At 41.6% G+C, this 14,940-nt stretch overlaps 1 protein-coding gene across 4 annotated transcripts in view; it reads right to left on the bottom strand.

The window, feature by feature from the left end:
- INTS10 (integrator complex subunit 10) overlaps positions 1-14,940 on the bottom strand; it is a 182,156-nt gene that overhangs the window by 67,815 nt on the left and 99,401 nt on the right. For all 4 annotated transcript variants that reach the window (XM_029601117.1, XM_029601131.1, XM_029601123.1 and 1 more), the window contains exon 12: positions 9,875-10,027. In XM_029601117.1, coding sequence (XP_029456977.1) covers positions 9,875-10,027 — 153 coding nt within the window. The remainder of the gene's footprint in view (positions 1-9,874; positions 10,028-14,940) is intronic.

The following is a 14,940-nucleotide window of genomic DNA, read 5'->3' as shown; positions in this document are numbered from 1 at the left end:
GACAAAAACATGCTTTTGTTGAGGAGGTGTATTTTCTTTATTTAATTCTTAAGTATTGATAATGGGGAAGACAATCAAATCATAAAAATTGGTCCTACCTCTCAAAAAAAAGCAGCCAAGAAGAAATAGTTCAAACTTAGCATTCTCTAAAGGAAGCCATGTTCAAAGAATAATTGATATGAAGGTGTGGGCTGAACTCTACATTGTAATCTTGCAAACCTCCTCAATGGAGACCGACCTCACACTAGCAATCAGTGTCACCATGGACTAACAAGGTGGGCTTTGGCATACACTTAAGGTCAATCCTGCTTGAGTGTAACAGAAGGAGATGCAATCTGCTATCTAATTGGAAATGGTGAATTTCAGCACCACATTGCCAGGTCTTTTAGGGTCAAAAGTTAGTAAAGGTTGGGTGGACATTCTAAGGGCTTGTCTGCTTCAGATAGAAAGTGGTAGATCTTTTGCAATCCAAAGCATAGAAAACTGCTTTATCCTTTTGGGCACGTGGCCTAGGAAAGAAGAATGTTGGCAGGATGATTAACTGATTCAGGTGGAATCTGAAACAATCTTAAGCAGGAATTTGGGATCTAACGTAAGATGACTAGGTCATTAAAACATGGAGTTCTCCAATTCTGCGGGCTGAAGTGACCACCAACAAGAACGTTCAAAGGCTCAAATAGGGCTTTCAGCAACTGGGTCAGAGCCACACCGATGTCCCACAGCACAGCTGGAGGCTTGATGAGAGGCTTCAATGGAATCTAACAACTGAAGAATGTACAGAAATAGGGTTTCCTTCTACATAGTGGTGATAAGTGCCAAGTGCATGGAGGTAAACCCTAACAAAGTTAGTTTAGAAACCAGAAAGATGTAGCATTTTCCTGTGGGAAAAGAGAAGATACCTAGGGTCCTGTCCTCGTATCAGATAAATATCCTTAATTTGAAACCATAAAATAAGGGTCTTGAAATGCGAACCTCGAGGACCACAATTCATTCAGGTTTTAAGGATTTCCACAATGAATATGCATGAGATCTATTTGCATATAATGCAGGCAATGCATACAGATGACATGTATGTTCATTGCGAAAATTTTAAAAACCTAATTAGGTTCTACAGCACCTCCTCTCTATGGCAGGGGTGATCAACTGGCAGCTCTTCATAAGTGGCTCTTCAAGCTTCAACTGTGGTCACTTCAATGGTGGCTTCCACGTACAATCCTCCTGCACTGCTGATGTATACCCAGATTTGTTGTCTGTCTCTCGCAAACAATCTTCCCCTTCTCAGCAGCTGGTTCGGGTGGAAGTTGTAAATGTACAATTTTTACATACACCAGCTGCTGAAAAGGGGAAAGATCGCTGCCTGCATAAGCTGCCTGCCTTCACTTCAAAGCACTCTATAGGCCTTACAATGACAAGGACACAGATCTAAGGGGCTGGTCACATCGCTGGTGTCGACTGCAGTGGTCCATGTCTGCAGAGCCACTGATCAGCACTAGGCCCCTACAACAGCCTTCCTGTTAGATCCTACTTATTTAATTTTCTCTGCGTCGGCATGAGCTCCATAGACCTGCTCCCTTAGGCCATATACACCTTCAGCTGCTGTGGCAGCAGGAAACAGGACGACTGTCTCTCCTTATATCTGCTGTGCCTCTCAAGGTGGGAGGCACTTAGCATACTTCCCACCACTGCTGTTCTCTGCCAATGGCAATCCTTGGGCTTTGGCAAAATAGGAAAGGAAAAAAAAAAAAAAAAAAGTATGAGGCCTTGCAGTTTGGAAGACCTCCAGAAGTTTTAACTGAAAGCCCAACCATTGTCCTGGGGTCCTGCCTAGATTTCCCCAACCACCAATGTAAGTAAAAAAAAATAATTTTTTTTTTACACTTATGTCAATTTATCTCAGAGAGTCTGAGAGACAGGAATGTGTGAGCTTGCATATGTATCTGTGAGCGGATGTGTCAGTGTGTATGTGTGAGTGAGTGTATTTATCTGTGAGTATATATCAGTGAGTGTCAGAGTATATGGGTGTGAGCGCATGTGTGCATGAGTGAGCATATTTATCTATCAGCATGTGTGTGAGTGAAAATATATGTGTCAGTGAGCATATTTGTCAGCAAGCATGTGTCTATGACAGAGTGTCGGTGAACATGTGAAAGTGCATACTTATGAGCAAGCATGTGTCAGGGAGCATATGTTAGAAAGTGTGAGCGAGCACGTGTGTTTGTGAGCGAGTGTGTGTCAGGGAATGTGTGTGCATGTGGATATAAGCAAGTAGGTGTCAGTGAGAGTGTGTATGTGCATGAGTGAGAGAGAAGAGCAAATCTATGCTTCTTCACCAGCATCCCATCCCACTAACCCACAATTTCAGGGTAGGGAAAGTTGATGATTTTTAAATCCATATTAGTTTTAATTATTGGTCGTTATTTGATATATCTGTTTTGAAAAATGTTATTACTATTTGGGAAATTTAAAAAAAAAAAATTTTAATGATTGGATGTTCTATTTGTCAACTATTTGAAATATTCTATGTATTACTGTTATGAATAATAAAGGGACAGATTTTAAAAGGGTTAAGCGCATAAGGTACGCGCGTAACCCTTTTAAAACCCCCCTGTGTGCGCCGAGCCTATTTTGCATAGGCTCGGCGGCGCGCGCAAGCCCCGGGACGCGCGTAAGTCTAGGGGCCTGCAAAAAGGGGCAGTCAGGGGCGTGCACACATGTACGCCTGATTTTATAACTTGCGCGTGCACCAGGCTCTATGAGCGAAACTCGGCCAGAGTCGGGCATTGAAATAAAGGGCTTCTTGTGATCATCAGATTCCTATTGTTTTCACTGTGTGACTAAGGTGAAATATTCTGCAGTATATAGTTACGGTGTAGGGATCTATAGCAGCTTGGCTTGTTCTGTTCTCCTAATTGAAGGTGTATTGGTGTTTTAGGGCTGATGTAATATTTGCAGTATTGTCTTTTCATAGACAGGTTTGTTACTGGCTGAGTGCTGACAATTAGTGTTTTGGTATGGCAGGTTATACTCTAATTGTAATTCAGTTTAATCATGGCTTTGAGAGCTTGTGTGTGAAGTGCTGCGAAACCAAAGAGTCTCCTGGAGAGTTGAGTTGCCAAATAAGGGTGGGAATAAGACATGGAGTGGACTACGGAACAGGTGACAGCAAGCAAAAAGTTACATAATGAGAAGCAGAATATTTGTATGTGAAAGACTGTGTGTGTGTGTGTTTATGTCTCTGTGTCTGGGAGAGAGAGCTGAATGGTGTGTGTGTCAGTGGGAGAGAAGTAGATGTGTCAGAGAGAGTGGGGATGTGTGTGACAGAGCAGGGGGTGTCAGAGAGAGAATGGAGGGTGTATCTGGGAGAGTGAGTGGAAGGGTGTGGGTGTGTGTCAGAGCGTGCGAGGGTGTGCTTGTGTCTATGGGAAAAAGAGAGTGTGCGAGGGTGTGCTTGTGTCTTTATGGGAGACAGAGCGTGCAGGGTGTGCTTGTGTCTTTATGGGAGAGAGAGCGAGCATGCGAGGGAGTGTGTCTTTTTGGGAGAGGGAGAGAGTGTGTGTCTTTTTGGGGGAGAGAGTGTGTCTTTTTGGGAAAGAGAGCATGCGAGAGTGTGTGTCTTTATGGGAGAGAGAGCATGGGAGAGTGTGTGTGTCTTTATGGGAGAGAGCGCATGCGAGAGTGTGTGTCTATGGGAGAGAGAGCGTGCGAGGGCATGTGTGTCTTTATGGGAGAGAGCGTGCGAGGGCATGTGTGTCTTTATGGGAGTCAGAGAATATGAGGGTGTGTGTGTGTGTCTGGGAGAGGGAAAGAGAGGGGTTGAGTGCCTGTCTGACAGATGGAGGGGGTATCAGAGTGTGAATTTGTTTCTTTCAGGGGGGAGGTGGGGCAGCTTCACAGCCCCTGCCCCACTCCACCTCACCCGTGAAAGGTTTGGTGGCTCTCTGCTACTGTGAATTCTGATTTTGTGGTTCTTGATATATGCAATGTTGGCCACCCACCCCTGTTCTATGGGAACCTAAATCATAGATCTCTTTCCTTCCTCATGCAACAGATATTTTGTTCAAATAGATCATCCAATGGCACCAATTCGGACTTTTTTCTTCTCTAACCTAGTAACTTCTGGATTTTGTTCTGGGCATGCATGGGACTTCCCATGTGAATTCCCTCAATCTATTTCCAAGCTTCTAGATCAACTTCTCAAGGAGGGAGAGAGGGACTGTGTGGCAGTATATTCTGCTGTTCATGGAGAACACCTGTCACATGTATGCAACTTTGCTTTTTCTGTGGACAAGTATCACATTACAGCCACACAGGACAGGACTCCCTAGTAGAGATGTGAATCGGAACCAGAATCGGTTCGGATTTCAGTTCCGATTCACATCTCTACTCCCTAGCTAAGAGTTTATTTATTTAAACGCTTTTATAGACCGGTATCCGTCGAAACATCATATCTGTTTACATGGAACTAAACAGCGAAAGTACATGAAACGGAGTTAAGAACTTGGGGGTAAAACTTGTACAGAATTAGCAGAATAAGGTATATACAATATATTTATTTTTATTTATTTATGTATGTTCTTTTTTATACCGAAATATAGCTGGGTGCCTTCATTCCGGTTTACAGTGTAACAAATTCATTACATTGAACAGATATAAATTATAAATTATAGTACAATACAAAGAGCAAATATATATATAACATCTCAGCAAAAGCAGAGTATAACATGTTAGAATACCATAAAGGTTTAATTTTGCATAAACTTATTGTACAGAAGTGTTAGGGTTCAAGATGGTTGAAATTGGTAAATATAGATTATATCATTCTGTGTATGATTGTCTAAACAACCATGTTTTTAGTTCTTTTTTGAAATTTTTGGAATCTTTGATGGAACTTAGGTATCCTGGGATAGAGTTCCATTCTTTTGGTCCGGCTATAGAGAAGGCTCTATGTCTAGTAGAGGATAATTTTGCAGATGAGAGAGGAGGAATGAATAGTTGTAATTTGTCAGAAGATCTTGAAGAGCGGGGTGATTTGTGGATTGTAATCATGTTGTCTAGGGATGAATTGTTGTCTTTGTAAATTTCGTTATGTAGAATGTTAAGGATTTGTATTTAATTCTTTGTGAAATAGGTAGCCAATGAAGGTTTTTCAGGGTTGGGGAGATGTGATCAAACTTCTTTTTTCCGGTTAGTACTCGTGCAGCAGCGTTTTGAAGTAATTGTAGTGGTTTTAGTGAGGATTTAGGTAGTCCTAAGAGAATTGCGTTGCAATAATCTAGACTTGAGAAAATGAGGGTCTGAAGAATTGTTCTGAAGTCATTCGGGTACAGTAATGGTTTGAGATGTTTTAGGATCTGGAGTTTATGAAAGCCTTCTCTCGTTTTTATGGCAATGCAGTTTTTTAGGCTCAGGTCATAATCAATCCAGATGCCAAGATCCTTTATTGGATTTTTCATTTGTAAGTTGGAGTTGTCAATTTGAATGTATGGGATTTGAGAAGAATGAGTGGAGAAGTTTCTTTTTATTAGGATCCATTCAGTTTTGTTCATATTTAAACATAGTTTTAGTTGGTTGAGGAAAGTTTTGATTGAGTTGAGGTATTTTACTGTGAGGTTTATAGCTTCTTCAATTGTATAATATATATAAGGGTACAGTAATATTAATGTATGAGGAAAGGGGATTAATAATTTGGGGGGGTTAACTTGTAAAGTAATTAGGGAGGTAAGATGGAAAGAATAGCTACATGGGTACAGTATTAATATAATGGAGGGGGAGGAAATTTACGGAAGTATCTACATAGGTCTGGAGGTATGAAAAAAAAAGGTGGGAGAATTCACGGAGCAGTATTTTTGCAAGTATGGGGCAGATAAAGAAGAGGAATACAGGGTTCAGTATAGGGGAGGAGGGTGGGCGATTTACTGGAGTACCAATACAAGTACAGTGTTGGGGGAGATAAGGTGGAGAGATTTACAGAAATAATAAAACAAGAACATTAAGGGGAAAGGTTTCAATTCTTCTACAAGGGTCCAGTATTGAGATAGGGGGTTGCACGATTGCATTTTGGTTTTTTTTTTTGCAACCTGTTGAACATATGTGGGAATTTGTAGAATCAACACAAAATGTTACAGAGAACACATTGTCTAAATTTACTGTCTGTATTTGACTCTTGCTCTAAAATAATAGTGTTTTGCAAAAGTGTGAATAAACAACCATGTGGAAGGCTTTGCACAGTTCTTGGATAGATAAGTTTAGGTGTGCTAAGTTTGAAGCAACTGCTGCAGGTGATGCTCTTTTATGTGTTGTGGACTTTGTCTAGGTTTTGAAGTATAAGAATGTGCTAGATAGCTGATTAACCATTCTCAACCAGTGTGTCGCGTCTCCTGGTGTCCCACTGCCCCGTTGTACTTTCCTTCTCCTTTTTTCCAGCCCCCGCGGGCCAATTGGAAGCCTTCTTTCTTCCTACCCTCATTGCCCAATGGGAAGCCTCCTCCCTTCTATCTGCCAGTGGGGTTTGGAAGAAGTGAGGAAGCCCGGGGGTGGGAGGAATGGCAGTGTTGAACCCCGACGAAGCAAGGCTGCCATGGGAATCCATCCCTGTGGCGGCGAAGAGGAAACCCGATCCTGAACAAGCAAGGCCGCCATGGGAGCCCATCTCAGTGGCGGCGAAGAGGAAACCCGATCCTGAACAAGCAAGGCCGCCACAGGAGCCCATCCCCAAGTTGGTGGAAAAAAAAAAAAGGCCCGCCGGAAAGCCGTGGTGGAACTGGAGCCCATCCCTGCAGTGAAGAAAGAAGTTTTTGGTGAGAGCTTGTGTGTGTGGGTGTGAATGGTGCCTGGGTGAAAGTTTGTGTGTGAGGGTGTGAATGGGTGCCTGGTTGAGAGCTTGTGTGTGAGGGTGTGAATGGGTGGCTGGGTGAGAGCTTGTGGGTGTGAAAGGGTGCCTGGGTGAGAGCTTATGTTTGTGGGTGTGAAAGGGTGCCTGGGTGAGAGCTTGTGTTTGTGGGTGTGAATGGGTGCCAGGGTGAGAGCTTGTGTGTATGGGTGTGAGCGTGAATGGAAGCCTGGGTGAGTCCTTGTGGGTGTGAATCTGGAGCCTGGGTGAGAGCATTTGTGTGTGATTGAGAGCTTGTATATAAGAGAGCATGAGTGTGATTGAGAGAGAGACTGGTCAGGGAGGTGGTGTGTGTCTGGGTGAGAGAGAGAGAGACTGGTCAGGGAGGTGGTGTGTGTGTGTCTGTCTGTCTGGTTGTGGGCGCTAAGGAAGAGGACTGTGAGGACAGAGCTTCAGCTGAGTGCTTTTGGCCTGGAAGGGAAAGGAGTAGGAGAGTTGCTGGAGAGGGTAAGAAAAGGTGGCTTTTTAAATGAATTTTTCTTGATTGACTGCCATTTCGATTATTGGGTATTATGTGATGTCTGCTGTTTTGAAATATTTTATTGATATTTGGACATGTTTTAATAATTTTTTTATGAGTTTTTAATTGCTGGATATTATTCTGTTCAGCAGCTGGTTTATAACATTTTTAGTATAGCTTAACAATTATTTCTGTGTGGGGTTCTATAGCAGCTTGGCTTATTCTGTTTTCCCAAAAGAAATGTATTAGTGTTTAGGGTCTGGTTTAATAGTTGTATTTCTTAGATAGGATTGTTACTTTTTTATTTATTTATTTAACGTTTTTGTTTTACCAACATTTGTAGGTACATCTGTTTTAGTGTGTTCCATAATACAGGTGTAACTTTGTGTGGATTAGTTTGTGTGCATTATTGCAAATCCTGAGAGTCTATTAGGTGCTATATTTCTCTTTCCATTTCTCCAGGTTCGCACTGCATGCAGAGTGGCTTTTTTAGCAGTATAACCTTAGCTGGTTTTCTGAGCTGTTTTTCAAATTTTCAAGGGGAGCTTCTTGGAGCAGGGCTTAAGGTCCCCAGCAAGGAAGGCTGAGACCCTGTCCTTCTGGGATCAAACGTTCCAAGTGATATCTTAGAACAGATTTCACAGCCATCAATACTGTAGTCATTCCCAAGGCAGATGTGCACAGTTTGTGATGATTAGTGATACCACCAAATGTCCAAAAAGAAGCCTAAAGCTTATTTCCAAATAATCACATCAATAAAACCAAAAAGGAACAGGAGAAATTGAGATATTATTTCCTACTAAATGAACCATAAAGTTCTTTTATTATCATATAAGGTGCAGATCTGCCAGCCAATTTGGCTAAAAGGCACTAAATATAACATACCAGCCTTTTTAGACCGGATTGCCGTCTCAATATCGAACCTTAAGAGATCCTTAAGAGAATATCCTTAAGAGAACCTGCTTCTCTTAAGGATGCCAGCAAAAACAAAAACACCACAAACTTTCTCAAATATCTTAGTAATAAAACAAACAAACTGAAGTCTTACAAAATAAAAAGGATTGGAAAAACAGAACATATTTACAGGTTTTTTTTTTTTTGGCAGAGCACAACAGCAGCTCATTTTTTGAAAATTTGAATGTCAAAGAACAAGTTCAATCAAATTGAAAACTGATTACCTGTGAACATCCTATGCATGGATGCCCTATTGGATACTTTGATCTACTTTCTCAGGCATTTCAAAATCAGCTGCCTCTGAACATTAAATTTAAGAAGCCATAAAAATCCCTAAAACATTTGTACAAGTTTTTGCTTGAACAGTTTTCTGAAAAATTCTGTTCCCTTCCAGAAGTGACAGAAAGTTAAATTATTGGGCATAAGATATGCAATTTAAAAACTGTGCAATAGGGAAATATTTACAGTACCTGAATGTAAATTGCTTTGAAATGCCAAAAAGCAGAATATAAATACAATAAATAAGTATAGCCAGCTTTTGAGGTGAAAGGCCGCAAAGGTGCCATGGACCCAGAGTGCCGGTGTGGCGTGATGGGTGTCCCCTCTTCCACCAATGGCTTCTTTCCCTTACCAGCACTTTGGATGCAGTGTCATCATTAGGCTGCAATTAGTAGCCAAACAAGTCAGGCTACCCAGAATAACTCACAGGTATAGCCCCTGCAGATGTTAGCTCTGCCTCTGCACGCTCCTTCTTCATGCCCCCCCTCCCCCGCTAAAGGAAGCAGATATCCCGGGAAGGGGAGCATAGGCATGAGGCATCTATTGAAGACATCAATTCTAAGTATTTGCTGAGCCAGGCTAGGGGTGTGTACTGGTAAGCATCTACTGCTACTGTCTGGAGGGGAGGGGACAAGGAAACTGCTGCTTGGTGGGAGACTGAGGAACAGGGAAACTGCCGCTTTTTGAATGGGACCAGAAAACTGCTGCTGCTTCTGCTGCCATAGGCTTCAGATCGGGGTGGATCACTGAGGCCAATGCTTCACTAACTTTGGACAGATAAGCAGGGCAATTTAAAACACTTACTTCTATACATGGCAACTGTCCTCCATCCCCTTGCAGCTACTTGATGAAGAAAGCTATGATCCTCCCCTTTCTGTGCAGCTTGCTCACAGCAGAAGTTATAAAAGGTAACTTCTGCCATGAGCAAACTGCACATAAAAATGGGTTTTCATTATTTGTCACCCTAATTTATTTCCTGTTTGAGATGTTTATCTTGAACATTAATTTGCAAATAAGTAAATATTATTTGTGTTTTTGTCCAGGGGAGGGGGCGCAGGTATAAAGTTCAGTTTTCACACAGGGTACCCATTAGCCTAGAGCCAGCCATGGGTACAAGCAAACTGACTTCTGGGCTTTTTGAAATCTTTTGGTCCTGATTTTGCCCTATTCTTAAGTCCAGTTTCAAGTAGGTTGTCACTGTATTTAAAGCAGTAAAAAAATGGTAAGAATCAGTGTGACATACAGAACCTTACAAACAGCATGTAGTAGTCTCTCACGAGAGGTATACTCACTCTGTATTCTCCAAGGGCATAGTGGCAAGATGCCAGTTGGATAAGTGCCCTGTGCTGTTCCAATGATCCTTGCCCCAAGACTTGCTGTGGAGAATGAGAACCCTGAAGAGCTGCTAGATGATGAAGACTGGCGATTGCTTTCTTATACTGACCCTTTAAAACCAAAAGTAAAGCCAAGTGAGAAGAAACAAATGTAAAAACAATGACACTCCTGCCTAGCAGCAGTTTCCCAAGTGAGTATTGCAATACTGCTCCCAAATAGAAAACTCAGTGGCAGAGAAAAACAGTTTGGTTAAAGGGAGCAATACAATATACAGGATGAAGTTATTCTGTGCACAAAACAGGAACGGGATTGGGGGAGGAGCACATCTGATGATCTTAAGTTGACCAAACAGGTACACAAGATACCGGCAAAAGCCTGAAGCAGGTTTGAGTTCACAGGGAGAGAAACAGACAACAGAAAAACGGAGATGAAATTATGTAAGTCTCCAGTAAGACCTCATTTGGAGTACTATGTACAATTCTGGAGACTGCAGCTTTAAAAGCATAAAAAATGAATACGGTTTATTCAGACAGCAGCTACTAAAATGGTCAATGCTCATCATGAAGCATATGAGAACAATCAAAGATGTAAACATATATGCCCTGGAGGAAAGGAGGAGATATGGCAGACATTTAACTACTTGCAAGGAATATATGCATAGGAAGGCGGTCTTTAATGACAAGGAGGCATCATGGGTTAAGGATAAAAGGGGGTAGACTTGAGAGTAATCTATGGAATTATTTCTTCACAGAAAGGGTAGAAGATGCACGAACAGCCTCCTAGTGGACGTGGTGTACAAAAGGATGGGAGAGGATTTCTGAGAGAGAGGAAGGGACAAAGTTGAGATGTGGGTGGGTACACTGGATGAGCCTTATGATATTTATCTGCTGTTTTGTTCTAGTTTCTAAAAATGTGCTCACAATAAATTATTTTCAAATAACAGTGCGAGGATGAGAGAAGATTTAGCAGAGTGCACATAAATTATGGTCGATATTGAAAGCCTCTGTGTAGGTAACTTTTCGAGTTTCTCACATAAAAGCTGAGTTTTGACAATTTTCCCCTTTGACTGCATAAATTGCACTCATAAAATGAATTTGCACAAAAAGGGGCCACAATGGAGGCATTCCGGGACAGGGCTAAACTTTAGCTAGTGAGCACCTATACTGAGTGCTCGCCGACTGATTTACGCACACGAGTCTGGTTGGAGAAATAAGCTGTAACTTTATCTGGGTAAGTCCCACTGAATATCCTGGAAAAGTTATGTACAATTTTACCCTGATAAATTTACCGCTTGCCAGAGCTCTGAATATTGACCACATTATATTCAAAGTGTTAAAACACTCATAAAACACCACTTGTATTATCACTTTGAAAAAAGTAGATCCTGGAACAAGAGGATATTAAAATTAGGAGTAGTTTTGTGTCCTCTTCAACTTTTCCAATTTAATGGTTGAAATTTCAATTTTCTTCATAATCAGACAATGAATGAATCATGAGAGATGCAATGCCATACTGTTTCAAAGTATGATGTTTACAGTTGCATTATAAGATTTCAGTATTTTGGCAAAACCACAAAAATCCAAAACCAAGGGAGTAATAAAACATGGATATATAGGCATTCTGAGTGCTTTTCAATATGACCTCTTAAAAATGTCCTCAATCTTATCAGATTCAGGTGATTTTCAATAGTAAGCTGCTGGAATATAGGTGACTGTCAGACTTTTGAAGCTGATCTACACAGTTTACAAATAGTTCTTACCTCTGCACAAAGACAAATGGATGGATTGAATCAGCCTTCTCACCGCCCTCAATGCAATGGGATTCACCCAGATGGTCAATGGACCCACACATAAAGCAGGACACACCTTGGACCTTATCTTTATCAACTCTAATTTCTCCATTACCAAGGATCCGGCTTGTACCCCCATCCCCTGGTCAGACCACTATCTGATAACAACCACCCTCACTTCAAATAAACAGACACCCACTACCCAACACCTCTCCTCCATTCACTTCAGGAAATCATGTGCTTCCGACACACTCAGCGAACAGCTCACTAAGGATCTCAAAAATATAGATCTATCCAACCCCAACACAGCGGTGCGCTCCTGGCACAAGATCACTGAAGCTGTAGCAAATAAGCACTGCCCATCTATCTCGAAAAGAATTAATCCTTTAAAAAAAGGAAATCAACCTTGGTTCTCCAATGAACTCAAACAGATAAAACAAGAACTACGTCATAAGGAAAACAAATGGCGTAAAGCCCCTTCCCCCTCTACACTTTCATCATACAAAGGAACCTTACATCATTACAGGTCATCAATTTTAAAATCAAAAAAAGTTTTTTACGCCTATAAAATCCATGATCTCCAATATGACGCGAAGGCTCTCTTCTCATATGTGTCTCAAATCACAAAGTCACTACCACCACCGATCCCAGACGAACAAGCTCAATCCAAGGCAAACGAGCTAGCCATTTTCTTTCAGCAGAAGATATCAAACACGCTCTCACTCCTTCCACCCAATAACAACACCCTCGCTTCATTTACCAATACCCATATGCTTAAGGGAGCCAAATTAGACAACTTCGAATTAACTTCATCTAAAGAGATCGAATCCATTCTCAAGAAGCAGAAACCATCCAGCCACCCCACAGACAACCTACCAACCAAGCTACTCCTACTCATACCAAACACAATTTCCGGACCACTGGCCAACATCATAAACTGCTGCTTAACCCAAGGTTTGTACCCAAACATCCTAAAAAACGCCTCTCTCAAACCCCTCCTTAAGAAACACAACTTAGACCCTAGTGAACTAGCTAATTTTCGTCCTATATCGAATCTTCCATTCTTAGCCAAAATCACAGAAAAGGTGGTTAACACTCAGCTCTCAGAGTATTTAGAAAATTACAATTACTATATCCTTCACAGTATGGTTTCCGCAAATCACGCAGCACAGAAACCCTGCTCATCTCCCTAACTGACCATATTATTATGGGACTGGACAAAGGACACTCTTTTCTTCTAATCCTCTTAGACATATCAGCGGCGTTCGATACTGTCAACCACGCCATTCTCCTGAATAGTCTATTAGACATAGGCATCTCAGGACAAGTCTACAACTGGTTCAAGTCTTTCCTTAGCGATAGAAGCTTCAAGGTCAGAATAAATAATAAAGAATCACCACCAACAAATTCATCACTAGGAGTACCTCAAGGATCCTCCCTGTCCCCCACCCTTTTCAATATCTACCTCCTCCCCCTGTGCCAACTGTTAACAAGTCTCAACCTTATTCACTACATTTACGCAGATGATGTGCAGATCCTGATCCCCATAACGGAATCCATTACCAAATCACTCTCGATCTGGAACAACTGCCTACAATCTATCACTAGTCTCCTCAACAGTTTAAATTTGGTCCTCAATGCTAACAAGACTGAACTCCTCCTCATTTCCGCCAACCAAGATAACTACCAGTCACAGACCCAACATAACCACGCCCTCACTCATACTCAGGTTAGAGACCTTGGGGTAATACTTGATAACTGTCTTAACCTAAAGAGTATGATTAACACTATTACCAAAGACTGCTTCTTCAGACTACATGTATTAAAAAGACTCAAACCTCTCTTATATTTCCACGACTTTAGGACAGTTCTTCAATCCTTGATATTTGCCAAAATAGACTACTGCAGCGCGCTCCTCACAGGACTACCCAGCTCAACCATTAAGCCACTTCAGATGATACAAAATGCTGCTGCCAGAATCCTAACAAGCACCAACCGGAGTGATCATATTACACCCATCCTCCGAAATCTACACTGGTTACCAATCAACCACAGAGTCCTTCACAAATCTTTATCATTAATACACAAATCCATCTACGATCTCCTTTATCTCGACCTTGAAATTCCATTAAAACTCCATACTTCTAATAGGCCAATGAGAGAAATATCCAAAGGAACACTACAAGCCCCTCCAACCAAAGCCACGCGACTCATTGCATCCAGGGACCGAGCATTTTCGACAGCAGGTCCAGCCATCTGGAACAACCTCCCTGCTGAACTCAGGCTGGAACCTTGCCTGCTAACTTTTAAGAAAAAACTCAAAACGTGGCTGTTCCGCCTAGCCTTCCCAGAACCCTGGGATACACATTAGACGTTATCTACTCCCGATCAATTATACCTCCCCTCCTCTGATTACCTGGACAGCATGGATACCAACTCTAACATGTGGACTAACTCTAATCTGAACTATCTCTAGTCCGGAATTTGTTATTTCTCCTTTTAACTTAACTTTATCTTTTTTCTTCCAGCTACCTAAGCTTCCAAGTTCACGGTCCTCGTTTAATGTAACTTTGTTTCTTCCTTTACCTAGTTATTTTTACCCCTGTTCGATGTAAACCGTCCTGATATGGTATTTAACCATAAAGGTCGGTATAGAAAAATGTTAAATAAATAAATAATAAATAAATCCTCTAAATACTTTTCTACCAAATGTAGAAAAAGCACATTGACATCATTACTATTTTTTTCTCTTTCCTCTCAATTATGTCTCTCCTTTGTCCATTTTGTCTTCATGCCTTCTTTTTCCATTTAAACTACTATTCCTTGTTCTAGTCTCTCTACCCAACTTCCCCTTTTCATTCTGAAATTCAGCACCCTCTAGTCTATTTTTCTTCCTTCCCATATAACCGATCCGCTTTTCCCTCTCCCCATATTCCAAAACCTCTTTTCGTATCTCCAGGGCTCTTTCACTGTCTATCTGCTTCCCTCTCACTCTTTTCTCAGCAGTGATCTCTCCCTACAATCACTGGCTCAATCACAAATCCTCAATCATGGCACTGTTGGGAATGGGATCCTGCAGATCAATGCTCCACCACTTCCTATCATCAGATCATAAGGGAAGGGATGCCCAACCCAGTGGTGACCAACCCTCACTCCCATCTTCCAGCCTGCATTGCTGTGATCTTCCTCCTTCCTATTGGTTGCTGGGAAGGGATCTTTGCCAACTCATGAAAA

The sequence above is a fragment of the Rhinatrema bivittatum genome, chromosome 1, assembly GCF_901001135.1.
Source record: "Rhinatrema bivittatum chromosome 1, aRhiBiv1.1, whole genome shotgun sequence".
NCBI lineage: Eukaryota > Metazoa > Chordata > Amphibia > Gymnophiona > Rhinatrematidae > Rhinatrema > Rhinatrema bivittatum.
The sequence above is the reverse complement of the archived record's forward strand: the minus strand, read 5'-3'. Positions and strand labels throughout refer to the sequence as shown.